This window comes from Sphaeramia orbicularis, chromosome 17 (assembly GCF_902148855.1).
Source record: "Sphaeramia orbicularis chromosome 17, fSphaOr1.1, whole genome shotgun sequence".
Lineage (NCBI taxonomy): Eukaryota > Metazoa > Chordata > Actinopteri > Kurtiformes > Apogonidae > Sphaeramia > Sphaeramia orbicularis.
In genome coordinates this window covers 2,924,207-2,940,329 of record NC_043973.1, presented here as the reverse complement: position 1 = coordinate 2,940,329, position 16,123 = coordinate 2,924,207, and the positions used below count along the sequence as shown (strand labels likewise).

The 16,123-nt window shown below is 37.2% G+C and overlaps 1 protein-coding gene across 2 annotated transcripts in view; it reads left to right on the top strand.

Moving 5' to 3' along the window:
• Positions 1-16,123, top strand: part of kirrel1b (kirre like nephrin family adhesion molecule 1b) — a 244,203-nt gene that overhangs the window by 180,040 nt on the left and 48,040 nt on the right. For both annotated transcript variants that reach the window (XM_030159494.1, XM_030159493.1), the window contains exon 2: positions 13,730-13,879. In XM_030159494.1, the coding sequence (XP_030015354.1) occupies positions 13,730-13,879 (150 nt within the window). The remainder of the gene's footprint in view (positions 1-13,729; positions 13,880-16,123) is intronic.

Sequence of the window (16,123 nt, the reverse complement as noted above, 5' to 3'; positions counted from 1 at the left end):
ATGGTATTTTTCTAAAGTTAATAAATGTTGAAGAAGTAAAATAACATCTGTCAAATGACTAATGTATCTACGATGAATACTGAAACTTTCTTCTCCAGTTTTAATGAAATTCAGATGATCCATTCTGGGAGGTTTAATTTAGTTTGTGGACAATTTAGTTTGTAGTAAAGCAGGGTTAGAGTTAGAAATAATAACAACAATAACAGCAGTTTTAAAAGTATATAGAAAAGTATATATAGATATAAACAACAAACCAGTCCAATGACATCTATAACCTATAATATGTCAAGTCAACACACTGTAATAAAAAAAACCTGTAAAAAAAAAAAAAAAAAAAAATGGTATTGTTCCGGCAGCAGGGGTGCCAAAAAAATAGTGTTAAATAATGGAAAATAACCATTTCATGAAAGTACGGTAATTTTCCATAATTAAAATACAGTTTTTTGCCCTAACTTTACATGAGATTTGCATATTTTTTTTGACTTTTTAATGTTTAATAAAGAATAATTACATGTATTAAAACAATCAAATTACCTATAAATATATATATATATAAATAATTTTCAATGAGACTCAGTTGTACAATCCACCAATAAAAACTGTATTTGGACAGTTTATCAGTGCTTATACATGTTATACATTCACAAAAATACATTTATTCAACATTTTTGTTGTGAAACCTCCTGTAATTACACAAGATATTTGTCAATTAACAAACAAGTCTGGTTAAACTGACAGAACAAATACTTCTTTTACAGTTAATTGTCAGTAATTTTATCTCGTTTTAATTTTTTTTTTTTTTTTTTTACAGTATTAAACTTTAAATTAACAGTTTAATCTCATAAATAGAAAATAAATATTTGTGAAATTATGATTCATTTGCAAATGTATTTTAACTGTATTTTTCTATGAAAAAAGAAAACATTTCTTTTAAAAAATTTTAAATTTTATGGTTATTCACAGTTACAGATTTTTTTCATGTGATTTTACATTTGACGTGTAAAATCACAGTCTATTTTTTTCATTTCATTGACATTTTCCCCATTTCTTAAAAATACAGAAAAAAATCTGTCAAACAGTGAAAATTCTGTTAAATTACAGATTTTTTTTTACTGTGCACATTTGGATCCAACTGACTAACTTAGACCAACTGAACATGGAACTAACATCCAACTGAAACAAACACACACTCAGATTTAGAATGTTTGTGTGAAAGATTCAGAGTTTAAAGGAGTACGTGATGGTTCCAGTGGAAAAAAGTCACACATAGACATTTTCTACCTTTAGTCCTGTTCTCTTCTGAGCTACGCTTCATGAAACAACATGGAGTCAACTGTGGCGTGTCATGTGCGTCACAATAGAATGTTATCGTATAATTTTTGGAAGTGACTATGTCCACAGAACTGTGGGACTAACTTTCTCATTTGTCTATAACCACAGATCCAGTCAGCGCCCTCTTTATATCATGTGTAGACTGGTAACCACCAGGCTATGTCCAGACAACAAAGCTCGTGGTATTTTTCTTTTGCTGATTCTAAAAGTTTCACGTCCATACACGTATCGTTTCAAGAAATATCTGCGTCCAGCTGGAAACAGGAAAACTGGGTTCAAACGGTGTAATACGTATGCCACACCTATATGTGGCGCCGTACACAAACACAGACAGAGCCTATGGCAGGATACACTCAAACCACAGAAGAGTGCACTGAGCATGTGCAGGAGTTTACATCCAGGGTTTTCTTCTTCTGGTCACATGGTACTGTGGCGTCATCGTTTCCATACAGTGGTGTTGTGTCTAGCCATATGGCAACGGAGGGAAATTTTTCTGGTCTGACCTGTTCTGCAAAAATACCATTTCAGGGCACTGACAATGCCAGTGCCATAATAGTTTTGGATTTTTCATTATAGTTTAGTTTTTTTAATTTTGACTTTTTTTTGTCTAATTCAGTTCGTTTTAATTTGTTTTTAGAGCAGGTTTGCTGGTTTTTATTAGTTTTCATTTTTTTCTAAATGCTTACTTTTAGTTTAGTTTTAATATTAATTTTAGTTTCGTCGTATCTTTTCTCTTCTTCTCTGTCCACTGTCATTGATCCAACTCCATGGGTTTTACGGAGCCTCTCAACGTCCAAATGGGTCGTATCTGATGACCATGAAAAGATGAATAGCTGTATTTTACACCAATTATTGATATGCATTGATAGCATCAGTGGATCGACAGGTGTTAAACATTTACATCAGTGGATTCTTTTGGTCGATGGTGGATGCTTGGATCTTAATGGGTTAAATATAGGAAAATACATGATTTTCAGTGAAAAATGCAAAGTGCAGATGACAATGTTGTAATAAATGTTAATAAATCACTTCAGAAAGACAGAAAAAAAATCATTTGGAAGTTTTGACAAAAATAGTTGTGAGTCTTTAAGGTTTATAAAGAAAGTAATGAAGAAAAGAAAAGTAATGAAAGGAAGCAAAAGGCAATGAAAGAAAGAACAGGAAGGACAAAAAGAGGACAGAAGTAACTGAGTTCTTTGGAGAAAAGAAGGAGTTTTAAAGTGAAGGAGGGCAGCGGAGATAGAGGAGGTGTGTGTCTGTGTGTCCATGGATGTGTGTGTTGGGGGATGGGAATGGGGGGGGGGGGGGAGTATCCCGTAGGGTTAATTACATCTCTGTTCTCTGTCAGCACGCCTCGTTCCTCTGCGATGTGAGTCCCTGCTGCAGGCTGACAGGTCACCACACACACACGCACGCACACACACACACACACACACGCGCACGCACGCACACACACACACACACACGCACGCACGCACACACACACACACACACACACACGCACACACACACACACATCTATACACCACATCATAAACACAGATGTTTACAGATGCATGTGCACGCCAATATCATGACAGAACCAATAATGTTCTCTGTCTCCTCCTTTTTGTCTTTCTGTCACTGTGTCTTCTATCTGTCTCTCTGTCTCACACACAAAAATACAAACACAAACCAGAGTCCGTCCCGAGGGAGCACGCGTTGTTCAGCGCACAGTTCTACACGAACAACAGAACCCATAGACGTAATAGCTGTTAATTTTGCATAAATCATGCATAACATGACCCACATGTAAATCACTCATGTCAGCAGGATATCACATCATCCTTGTGCAACTCCCTCTTCTTCTCCTCTGTGGGAAACAGCAGCAGTTTCCATTTGCGCCGTCCTGTTTTTCATCCTATGGTTTTGACATCTGAAGATGAAAGGGAACAAACAATGCATAGAAACCCCAGTTTAGAAACACCTTGATGTCTTCTCAAGATTTCATGTATTAAATCAATTATATTTCAAGGCTCTTATCTGGGTTTCATTAACTGAGTGTATTGTAGCATTTTGATAAAAGGCGTACATTTTCTGATATCTGCGTTGTGGTGTTGGATGAGGCTGTGTAATGGAGCGATTCTGTCACAACTATATCCTTCAAACTGCCTTTTGATTGACAACTCTAATGAGACAAAATGTGATTTAGGTTCCAAGTTGGGTTACACAAGTATGTGAAGAGTGATAATGATGAAACTTTTGCTTGGAATGACAAAAATAAAAGTTGCACCAGTAACTCAAACTGCTGCACAATGCAGTTTTACCAATCAAAAGAGCCTCAATAGACCAAGAGGCAGTGCAGTTAGCAGTGTGGTCTACTGTGGCTTTTATGTTTCCAAAACTGGGTCTTCTGCAGTGTATTTTTATTGTTTAACGGTTTGAGTGGCAGCTCCAACAGGTTATTTTGCTTGTGTAGACGATTTGCACAAGGCAAGAAGAGTCACACTGAGGCGAGGCCCAGGAGCTGAAGTTGCAGTAGTGATGGCGTCACCTAGGGCTGCTCGATTACAGAAAAAAACAATAATCACGATTATTTTAGCAATAATTGAAATCACGATTATTAAAAACGATTATTTGTTAATCTTAAAGTTATTCCTTTTTTTCTTGTAAAACAATGTAAAATATACTCTTTAAACATAAGTAAAGCTTTTAAACACTAAAACAAAGTATGTTCACTTTTGTACGAAACAAAAAAATCTTTGAATTCAAATAAGTGTACTGTAAATTCAAGTAGGTTTCCTTTTGTAAACAAATAGTGCACTGGAATTAAAGTGCAATAGACTTGCCATAGAACTGTAGCAATAAAAAAAAAAAAAAAAAACTCACATAAAGTTGTTACGCCCCGGCCTAGGGGTTTACCAGGGCGAACATAATATTGCTCACTTTTGTCCCCTCCCAGCTCCCAAGCACACACGTCAGTCAAAAAAAACTAGAGTTCACAGTATTTATTTTTTTAATCAACTAAAGGAGGGTTAGGGGAGGGTGCAGCTGAAACAACAAACAAAATATTTTCTTTACTGTTCAAAACTAAATTACCTAATCCAAAACAAATTCAAGAAATAAAATACAGAAAACTTACTTAAACTCCATAACCAAAAACAGGAGAAAAGGTGAAAATAAAAGAGCCGACCTCCCCTACCAAAAAAGGATCAAATTACAAAAATACTATTTATAGCTATATACAAAATTGTGAATTATCACACGAAACACATGAAGACTGACGATCACACACACACAGGAACACACGGTTGGGAGCTGGCAGGAGGCAAGAGAGAGAACGAACCGGAGATCCAGGGCCGTTTAAAGGGGCGGGGCGATCACGCTCCACCAATCAGCAGCTTACCTCCATGAAAAACAGGACAGACACAAAAAAGGCACAGCACACCTACAGGATGCACACACACTATACAGAAAACATATATACATATATAAACAAATTATGACCCAGGGTCATAACAAAGTGCAAATTATAAATTCAAGTATGTTCAATGTAGTATGAAACATGGTAAATTATATATATATATATATATATATATATATATATTCAGTGGTGTGCCATGAGGTTTCAGTTCAGGCCTTCTGTATACATCAGCCATCACGTTAGGGTTTTGTGTTTTGGTTTTTCATCAGATTATCATAAAGGTTGCGGTGGTTAAACGTTGGATGGTTAAAAGGTTTGTTGTGCGGACACAACTATGAAACACTTCTTACGTGTGATGTGTTTTTGCGCTTCGTCTTCTTCATCAAACCCAAAATGATTCCATACAGTTGCATTTGACTTGCCTTTTTTGTTTACCAAGTGCTTCTGCTGTGATTCTCCTCCTATTTTTTAAGACCGCTAGATACAACTTTCTTCATGGGGTGGACCTGCCGGCTGGCTGGCAGCTGGAGCTTAGAAGGGGGCGGGTGGAGCAGCTCATGGTAGCTTGCGTGCGTGTGAATTAAAACAACTCAAAATTAATAATCGTTTTTTCTCGATTACATAATTTTTGTAATTGTTGAGTGTAATAATCTAAATCGTAATTGAATTTCAACTAACTGCACAGCTCTAGTGTCACCTGTAACTCAGCTCCTACTGGAGTTATATAGTATAGAGCAGGGATTCTCAACTGGTGGGCCGTGACCCGACAGTGGGTCACAAACCTGGTCTCAGTGTGTCCTTTGAAAAAAATAATGTTAAGAAACTAATCCTGTGCTTTATTTTTTATGCAGCTGAGCACCGCCCATTCATGCTGCCCAACAGTAGGGGGCGATAATGTGCTGTACTGCTAATTAACACCAGACATGTCACAGCATAAAACCCAACTGTTTTAATTCAAATCATGGTGAAACTCATGGTTTTACCTACATCGAGGACAAAACCTTCAGTGTGTTTAATGCTTGAATAAGTGACTGAATGCATGTTTAATTTTCAAGTGAATGCCCTTTTTAGTTTTGGTTCAAATGTACTTAATGTAGTGTTAAATGGAATATTTCTATATTTAGCGTCACCACCTGCTGGTCAGTTTGGTTTATCATTAAACTTGTCTTCTGTGTTTTCATACTACGATAATCTGTATTATCTTCTTTTTTTTTTTTTTTACTTTCTCATTTTTATTTGCATGAATAACCTTGACTATATTCATCTGCTTTTTTGGGTAAATGAATGGATACAAATAGATAGAAATTCATGCAATGTGCTGAGTGATATTTTCCATCACCTATTGGTATTGACAAAACTTGATTCTGTTAGTGACTAATAGGTTTTTATTAGGCTTCTCTTTCTTTTTAAATATATATATTCTGTATTATCTCAGGTTCAGAACACACCATCTTTTCATTACATACATTTTAGAAGTTTAACTGTTATCAGTTTGGGTCGTGGCTTGTCATTTAGGGCTGATAGTGGGTCCCAAAGCCGAGCGGCTGAGAACCACTGGTATAGAATATATATTATAGTATAGTAGTAGGGGTGTGTATTGGCAAAAATGTGGTGATATGATACAAATCACAACGCTAGGATCACAATACGATATATCACGATATATCGTGACACTGTTAAAAAGGCAATTTTTTGTTTCTTTTTTTATATGATTATTTCCTTCAAGAATTGAATTACACCAGATATATGCACAAATACTAAACACATTTTTATTTGATCAGAACAGGATCTAATGTTATATCACAAAATGTTCCTGTGTTCAAACTGAAATTCTGTTTCACAGACATTACAGTTTAAGATCCTGTTCAAATGTTCATATTCTATTAGATCAGAACTAGCATTATAACATTATTTATGTGCAATCCCAACAAATGAACTAACATTATTTAATAAAAGAGTGTTAAATCATAATAAATAAAATATAAACAAAAACAAAAACAAACCTCCACAATATCTGCATTTGAGTAAATACCTAAAATATTGATACAGTATTGTGAAATGAAATATTGCAATGTATTGCAGAACCGATATTTTCTTACACCCCTATGTAATAGTATAGTTATATCATATATATATTATCACAGTTTCTTCAATACTAAAACATGCAACTGTTGTAAGGCACCATCACTATCCCTGTTTGAGGTTCAATATGGAGGATTTGATGTGTGCTTACGTGTATATCTGAGTCAATTAACTGATTGATTAACTCCAATCGATTAAAAAATTGTTCCATTACAATTTTCCTGAATCGAAGCTTTGTTTCCTCAATTTTTCTGCGGCTAAACATTGGTTCCACTGATGACTGTGATGCACATGGTGTCTGGATCACCACAAACAACAAGGAGCGAAAGGCAGAAAATGTCTTTATGTTGACCTTTCTCCATTGGAATCATCACTTACTTCTTTAAACTTTGAAGCTTTAACAAAAAAATTATAAATATGAGTGTGTATTTGTTTCAGTTGTATGTTAGTTCCATGTTCACTTGGTATAAGTTAGTAAGTTGGATCCAAACATGTTGACATATTGTTTGTAGATGTCATTCGGCTTGTTTTTTTTATATCTATATGCGCCGTACCTTATTGCAGAGGAGGGGGCGGGGGGCACGGAAGTTCACCACTGACATAACATACTGCTTCATATTGATACTTATACACACTAAAGCCCCCATTTTGGTCTCAGCACCCCCCTCTCAGCTTTCCAAATGCCCCCCAATGGTGTCCCAACACCCCTGTTGAGAAACACTGATCTGTATGGAACAACTTCTATGACGTTAAACACATGGGATTATGAACATTTTCTGTAGACGTAAAATTAATAATAGAAAATCTGTACCTGCTTTCAGAAAATGTTATGAGTACTGCCGTAGATATAACCAGAACTTTATGGTGTAATGACACTGATGGGAGTCTTCGAACTGGCTGCTACTGACTCCCATCCAAAAGTAATCTCTAAAACAGTAAATCATTTTTAGATTAATTTTTGAACCACCTCTAAAATTTACTAGTGGATATTTTATAAATTACTGCTCCTTTAATATGTTTTTAGGACATGCATATGGTGGGTTTTGACTGACAGGTGTGATTGACAGCTGGCTCATCTGCTGCTTCAGCTTCTGGACTCACACTGAGTCCAACTTTCAGAGCTTTTGTTCTAATGATTAAAGAGGTTTTTTTTGTTTTTTTTTTTCCTGACAGACAGTTTTGCTGGAGCTGTGCTTAAGTTTTAAGTCATACTACTACGATTGCCAAAGAATTGAGTCATGCATTGTTTCGAGAACTGTTAATTACAATACTTGGCCTTTTAGTTTAGTGGTAGATTCATTATATGTATGTAGGAAACAATGCTTCAGCAACACATTATGTATTCTTTTTGTGCAGAATGTAAAAAGGAAAAAAAAAAAAACAAAACACACCCAAACAACAGTTATTTTAGCAACAGTGAAGAGTTTTAAGGTGGATTTTCCGGTAAACTTCAAACACGCCATCACTTCACAGTCACAGCAGTTGTCTGTTGCTTCAGTGTGCATAAGAAAAGTTGATAAAACATCAAAGTGTGTCTTGTGAAGTCTAAAGATTCTTGGCTTCAAAAAAAAAAAAAAAAAAGAATAAAAAGAGCATTCTTTAGAAATAACATGACATGTCGTGTAATCCTCCTGACAAATCAGTAAATCTCCCTGTTGAATCCTGCTGAGACGCATCCCTCTGAACCACGGCCTGCTTTATTAACCAGTTTTGCCTTAATTAGCTAATGGGATTGTTTTAACCATGATCCAAGAACAGAATAGCCTCAGGAAGACAAACACCAACTCTGTGGAAGTGTGTATGTGTGTGTGTGTATCCTCAGCTGTGTGAGTCACTGTGTGTGAGTGTACGAGTGTGTAAATTATGTGTGATTCAGAGTTCCGTGTGCAGGAGCTTCAGTTTGTCTGTGTGTGTAGGTGTGTGTCATCTTAGGCCTTAATTAACGTGCTTTCTTGCAAGACTTTCCCCAGAATATGAAACAATTTTACCTGATGATGCAAACGGCTGAAAACAGAGCAGGGGTTTAGTGCCTCGCCTCCTCACCTGACACTTTCTCTTTATGCCAGAACGTTAATGTTTGCCTGCGCTGCACTTGTAGTTTTTACATCCGCGTATTTTTTAGTGGTGCTGCGATAGCCAAAAGGCTTATTTTGCTAGAGGAAATATGTGTGTGTGTAAGCAGAATCCTTTGTACTGTGTGATGAAAAAGAGCAGGCTATATCACGGCTTTGGCAATGATGTTGTTGCTACACAAGCGCACACACACATCCAAGAACACACACTCATTCATACATACCCAGAGAGACACTGAGTCTCTGGGAAAACCTTGAAATGAGGGCAAAAAACAAGAGGAATAAGGGGGACAAGAATATGTGCAGCCTTGAAAGTGGAACTCACTGTAGATTACAGAATATTCCATAGAATCTGTAGCACAGTCCCATTATTATTATTAAGATTAATCAGAGTGAGTTTTTAATAGTTTGGATTACTTCGACATTGTCTTACGTTGTTATTGCCTGTAATTCTGAGTATATGTAACATTCACACAGTACTGCTTGTAGCTGCATTGGTTTAATAAACAGCCATTTTTCATACTGATGTTTTTATGAACATGTATTTTCTCTCGACATCAGACAAACTCCAATGTAAAAATCCAAAAAACACAGTGACAACGTTAGCGCCATAAACCGAATGCAGAGTCCTGTTTCTTCTTCAAACAAAGAGTCTGTAACTGCTCTGCATCTCTTTGCGCGCTCTTCCCAGAATCCCCTTGTCTTCACCCTTTTATGACCTTTACGTAACAAACTCTTACATAAAATAGAAATTCTTTTTTAAAAGGTACATGAGGCAATATGTCATTTTTAAAGCACAAACTACAAGTCATTTTTAAAACAAAATAAAATCATGAATTTAACACTTAATACTCAATTAACACATAACACTGTACTCTCTAATGACCACACTGTCTCTCACACAGTTCCACTGCTACTTAAAATAGACTGAACCAAGATAATGTGCATTAACACTTTCAGTGCCATGGGCCGATTAAATCGGCTTTACGAAAACAACCTGTAAAGTGCCACGGGCCGATCAGATCGGCTTTGGAGAACACGCCATATTTGTGTACAAACAAACCATCCACCCCCATTTCTTTCTCACATTTTGATGACGTTCTTTCTGTGTCCCCCTTTTATTATTTTATTACTATTATTATTATTATTATTATTATTATTATTATTATTATTATTATTGTTATGAATTATGCAAATTACGATCTATAATGAATCGGCTGCGTCCGGTGCGTTTTGAATCTAATTAGCAATCGGTCGGATGTTACCGAGCGGTTTCCTGCTTCTTCAAATATTATAAAAACGACGCGAAATACTGAAAAAAGGCCAAATTCTGTGGCACTTTTAAGGCTTATTAGCCCCTTAACTGTCTGGCACTTAAAGAGTTAAATGGTATGATGTTTATGCCACGATGGGTCTCAAAATCAAAATAATGATAAAAAAAGATGTAGTGGCAGATGATGTAGTGAAGTAGCAGGTGACCATGGGGGTTGTTGCCAATGAAAATCAAATATCAAATTTTATTGTGGCAGTTCCCAAATGAATTTTTCTCTCTATGTAACCTATCTTAAGTGACTTATCAACATTCATTATAATTTTATCCTATTTAATTTTTCTGATCATGTAAATGTTCATAAAAGTTCAGATTAAAGTTGATATATTGTATACATATTATATCTGTTTTTGATTTTACATCAAAAATGGAAAAAGCTGAAGAAAATGTGACTAGTTCAGTATCTGAACATAAAACAAGTGTCTCCATCCACTGTCACTGAACCAACTCCAAGGGTTTTAAAGGTAAATCTTTAGTCCTTTTTACACATCACTTCTGTTCTGGGAATATTTCACCTTTATTCTGTAATGACGTCTGTGTAAATGAAATGGTGGATCATTTAGTCCCACCTCTGTCATGGCTCTGTAATGCCTCTGGAGGTAGTAACAGAGCCCTGATGAAGGTGGAAGCATGATTCTGGAATGCTATGTAGAAGGAACACCTTTCATTCAGCAACCGAAGTTTTGATGATGTTTTGATGACGTACTGTGTGTGCGACCCCAACACCGGCAGGATGTAAAAATGAGCGTGGGCCGTGTACAGTAAACAAACATGTCAACTGTAAAGGACGCTCAGACGCTTGGTGTGAGTTGGAATTAACCCTTTCATGCATAGTGGTCACTCCAGTGGACAGTTACTCTACAGCTTTACTCTTGTATATTCATGGGTTTTGTTGTTTTAGTTCCATATCAACCAACACAGTGGACACTTATGCATCATCTCATAAACTGCAATTCATACCATTATTGTAACTTTGCTGTTCTTGGTTGGTTCTTGAGTGGAAATCAATTGTTAATATTTATTTTTTGCATATTATCTCCATGAAGTGAGTAATAACTAGTATTAGAATATGTTAAAATGTGAGAAAACATCAGATTAGCTGCATTAAAAATGGTTTCATTTCACTGTTTTCATATCACTTTATGATATTGGGTTTTAAATACATGTTTCTTTGCTTCAAGAATAAAATTCATGGTGTAGCTGAGTGGACATTTTTGTAACTCCATGAAAAACAGGTTGATTTAAAAAAAAAAAAAAAAACAATTCAATCACATTGTTGTTTTTTTTCATGCCTAAAGAGGAATAAAAACACTCAGGAAAAAAAAAATCTTGATTAAGGTTTTTATAATTCATGCATGAAAGGGTTAAATTTATTCAAATCTGCACTGCTAAAATAAACGTCGCTGTGCTCTGTTCATCCTCCATCGAACGCAGGTCCGTTGTGTAAAAGTCCAGCCTGTCTCACCTCTGTTACTGCTTTGTCTTGACTGTGGAAATGAGTCAATGGTGGAAAAAGGTGGGACCACCACCTCAACTTTTTTCCAGCGTGTCTGTGTAAAAGTGGCTAATGTTGTCGAACAGTGGTTGCACACCCCCCCAGGGCATGAGCACAGAACGGGAGGGGGAAAAAAATCCCGACAGGGGTGTTGTGTAAGCTCCAACATATAACGGAAGCATATCCACCCCCACCCCAGTCAAAAATTTGTTTTCGGGGGGCAGTTGGTGGGAAATGATGAGGTAGCTACAGAGCTATATAACCCATCACTTCCTCCACATACAGGTTCATCACATTACTTTTAGAATAACGGATTTTTTTTTTTTTTGGGGGGCGGGGGGGGGGGGGGGGGGGGGGGGGGGGGGCTCATGATGCCGTTAGTGAGCCTTTGTTCAAAAAAGGTTGAGAAACACTGTTGTAGATGATGGTGTTCCCACATTTACTATGGAGCTTCTGAACGTCTAAATTGGTCATATATGATGACCATGAAAAGATGAATAACTATATTTTACACCAATTATTGACATGGATTGATAGGATTAGTGGATCCACTGGTATTAAACATTCAGATCAGTAGATGACTTCGATTACCAACAGCTGTTTGGTTCTTTTAGGGCAGGGGTCTCAAACTGATTTTCTTTCAGGGGCCACATTCGGCCTGATTTGATCTGAAGTGGGCCGGACCAGTAAAATAATAACATAATAACCTATAAATAATGACAACTCCAAATATTTGTCTTTGTTTTAGTGCAAAAAACCCCATTAAATTATGAAAATACTTACTTTATAAACTATCCAAATAAAAGAAGATGTGAATAACCTGAAAAAACTGAAATTTCTTAAGAAAAATCAGTGCAATTTTAACAATATTCTGCCTCAACTTCTCATTTGTCCATGTGCTTTATGGATCAGATCTACAAAGGCACTAAACACTGAGTAACAGGCAGAAAATTGTTAAAATTGTGCTTAATTTTCTTTAGACATTTCAGGTTGTTCATATTTGTTCAGGTTATTCACATTTTATTGTTGTAGGATAGTTTGTAAATGTCAGTATTTTCATAATTTAATGTTATTTTTTGCACCAAAAAAAGACAAAAATTTGAAGTTGTCAAGTCAAGATTTTTTTTGGCCAAATTTAAGATTTTTTTTGCTTAATTGAAGATTTTTCTTGGCTTAATTGAAGATTTTTTTTACTTAATTGAAGATTTTTTTTGCTTAACTTAACATTTTTTCCTTAATTCAGGCTTTTTTTCTTTTTTTTTTGCTTAATTCAAGATTTTTTTGACTGAATTCAAGATTTTTTTTACTTAATTGAAGATTTTTTTTTGCTTAATTCAACATTTATTTTTATTTTTTTACTTAATTCAAGCTAAATGTTTTTTTTTGTTTTTTTTTCTTGATTCAATTCAAGACTGCAGAATTTTGACACTTTGCAAATTCAACCCACGGGTCAAATTTGAACCTTTGGTGGGACACATTTGGGCTGCATGTTTGAGACCCCTGTTTTAGGGTCAAAAAGCACTTCACTTCTTTTAAGTAATTTATTGAAATTAAGAATGTCATAGTCTATTTAAACTGTATCTGTAACTTATTTAAAATACAAAACATTTATTCATATTTTGTATTTTACATGATATAAACCAGTTAAATGTGATCTATTACTACATATATGTAAAGTTGGTCGACTGAATTCTTCATTTTTGCCTTTCCTACTTTGCCCCTTTGCAGCTAAAACATATGTGCATAGATTTAAGCACTTTATTCTCCTGTGAGAGAAATTTCACTCACAGTTTTATTGAAACATTGGCATAATAAAAAAGACAATAAAACACTATATATACAATAAAAAGGCTCAACAAATCACCCCCACAGTCACCATATGGACAGGTACAAGTCGATAGGTCCGTAGAGGGGCTGCAGAGCTCGATACAGTGCAATAAAAGAAGGCAGCTCATGGCCGGGTCACAATGAAGTCAACTTTAAATCGATTTCCCTTCTCTGTCCTTGTGTTGCAGCGTGGTGCGTTCGCTTCTCCCAGGAACCCGCGGACCAGTCAGTGGTGCTGGGAGAGCGGGTGGTGCTGTCCTGTGTGGTGTTCAACTACAGCGGCATCGTCCAGTGGACTAAAGATGGCCTGGCCCTCGGCATCGGAGAGGGTCTTCGAGGTAAGGGGGTGTGGGGGTGTGGGGGGGGGGGGGGGGTGCAGCTCCACCACACAGCAGGGATCAAAGTGAGGAGAAAAGGGGGAATAAGTCAGCCACGGCTTCGCTTCAGTTTTGACTGTAAGAACCCTGACAAAAACTATTATGGCTGAAAAGTGTAGGAGTTTTTTAACATTAAGGGAATGAACACTGCACAGAGAGAGAGAGAGAGGGAGAGAGAGAGAGAGGGAGAGAGAGAGAGGAGAGAGAGAGAGAGAGAGAGAGAGGGAGAGAGAGAGAGCGGAGAGAGAGAGAGGAGAGAGAGAGAGAGAGAGAGAGGAGAGAGAGAGAGAGAGAGAGAGAGGAGAGAGAGAGTTAAGAGCCAAGAGGCGTGTGAGTGACAATCTGGGCAGAAATGAGTCCTGTATATCATGCTGAATTAGAGAAAATCCCTCACACTGCTGACAAAAGCAGACGCACATTCACATTTACATTTTAAGCCGACACGCACACAGAGAATGACTTACTGCAAATTCAACAGTGGAATGTGCTTGGTTTGGAAGGAAGGCTTCACACGAGCAGAAGTGAACAGAGTCAGAGGGTCAACGCTACAACAGACGGAGAGAAGCGCTTCCACTTTTCACATGTGGAATAAAAAAACTAGAAACAAGGAGAAAGAGTAAAATGTCTTCTCCTTCTGACCTCGTATCCCAGGGACGTCAAACTCAGTTTTAGTTCAGGTTCCACATTCAGCCCAATAGGATCGCAACTGGACTGGACCAGTAACACAATAACAGAATAACCGCTATGACATCCAGACATCTGTGTCGTCCTGTTCGTCATCGTCTTTGTTGTTGTCTTCGTCATAGTTGGCTTTGTCGTCGTTGTCTTCATTGTCTGTCTCGTTGTCTTCATCATCGCCGTCTTCACTGTTGCCATCTTCACCGTTGCCGTCTTCGTCGTCGCTGTCTTTGTTGTCGCCTTCTTTGTTGCCGTCGTCGTGTTTGTCGTGGTGGTGGTCATCTTCACCGTTGCCGTCTTCGCCGTCCTCATTGTGCCCATCTTCATTGTCGTCGTCTTCACCGTCACCGTCTTCTTCGTCGCCATCATCTTCTTTGTCGCTGTCGCCATCTTCATCATCTCTGTCAGTGTCATCTTCGTTGTCTTCGTCATCATTGTCTTCATCTTGTTGTCTTCATCATCTTCATTGTCTTCTTTGTTGTTGTCGTCTTCATTTTCTTCGTTGTCTTTGTCGTCGTTGTCTTCGTTGTCATTGTTGTCTTTGTTGTCGTTATCTTCGTTGTCTATCTCATCGTCTTCATCATCGCCATATTCACTGTTGCCGTCTTCACTGTTGCCGTCTTCAGCGTTGCCGTCTTTGTTGTCGCCATCTTCGTCATCGCTGTCTTCATTGTCGCCTTCTTTGTTGCTGTTGTCGTGTTTGTCGTCGTCTTCGTCATGGTCATCTTCATCGACGCCGTCTTCGCCGTCCTCGTCACCATCTTCATTGTCGCTGTCTTCACCGTCACCATCTTCTTCGTTGCCATCGTCTTCTTTGTTACTGTCACCATCTTCGTCACCTCTGTCATTGTCATCTTCGTCGTCATCGTCGTCATCTTCATTGTCTTCAGTGTCTTCTTCGTTGCTGTCGTCTTTGTTTTCTTCATTATCTTCGTCGTCGTTGTCTTTGTCGTCGTTGTCTTCGTCGTCGTTGTCTTCATTGTCATTGTCATCTTCATTGTCTCCATTGTCTTCATCGTTGTTGTCGTCTTCGTTTTCTTCGTTGTTGTCGTCTTCGTTTTCTTCGTTGTCTTCGTCGTCATTGTCTTCGTCGTCATTGTCTTTGTCGTCGTTGTCTTCATCGTCATTGTCTTCATCTTCTTCGTCATCTTCATTGTCTTCTTCGTTGTTGTCATCTTCGTTTTCTTAGTTGTCTTCATCGTCATTGTCTTCATTGTCGTTGTCTTCATCGTTATCATCTTTGTTAGCAATTTCTTCAAACATCTTTTCTGACAAAACTACTGGTCAGATTCATTTCTACTTTCAACTGGGGATTGATTCAGATAGAACATGACGCTGACATACAGGGAGACTGGAAATAAAAAAGTAAAATGAAATTGTGAAAATGTTTACATTTCCAGACTATCCTTTCACAAAAAAATGTGAACAGCCTGAACAAATATGAACAACCTGAAATTTATTCAGAGAGGTAACTGTAATTTCAGCAAAATTATATCCCAACTTATTATTAACACAATTTACAGATCA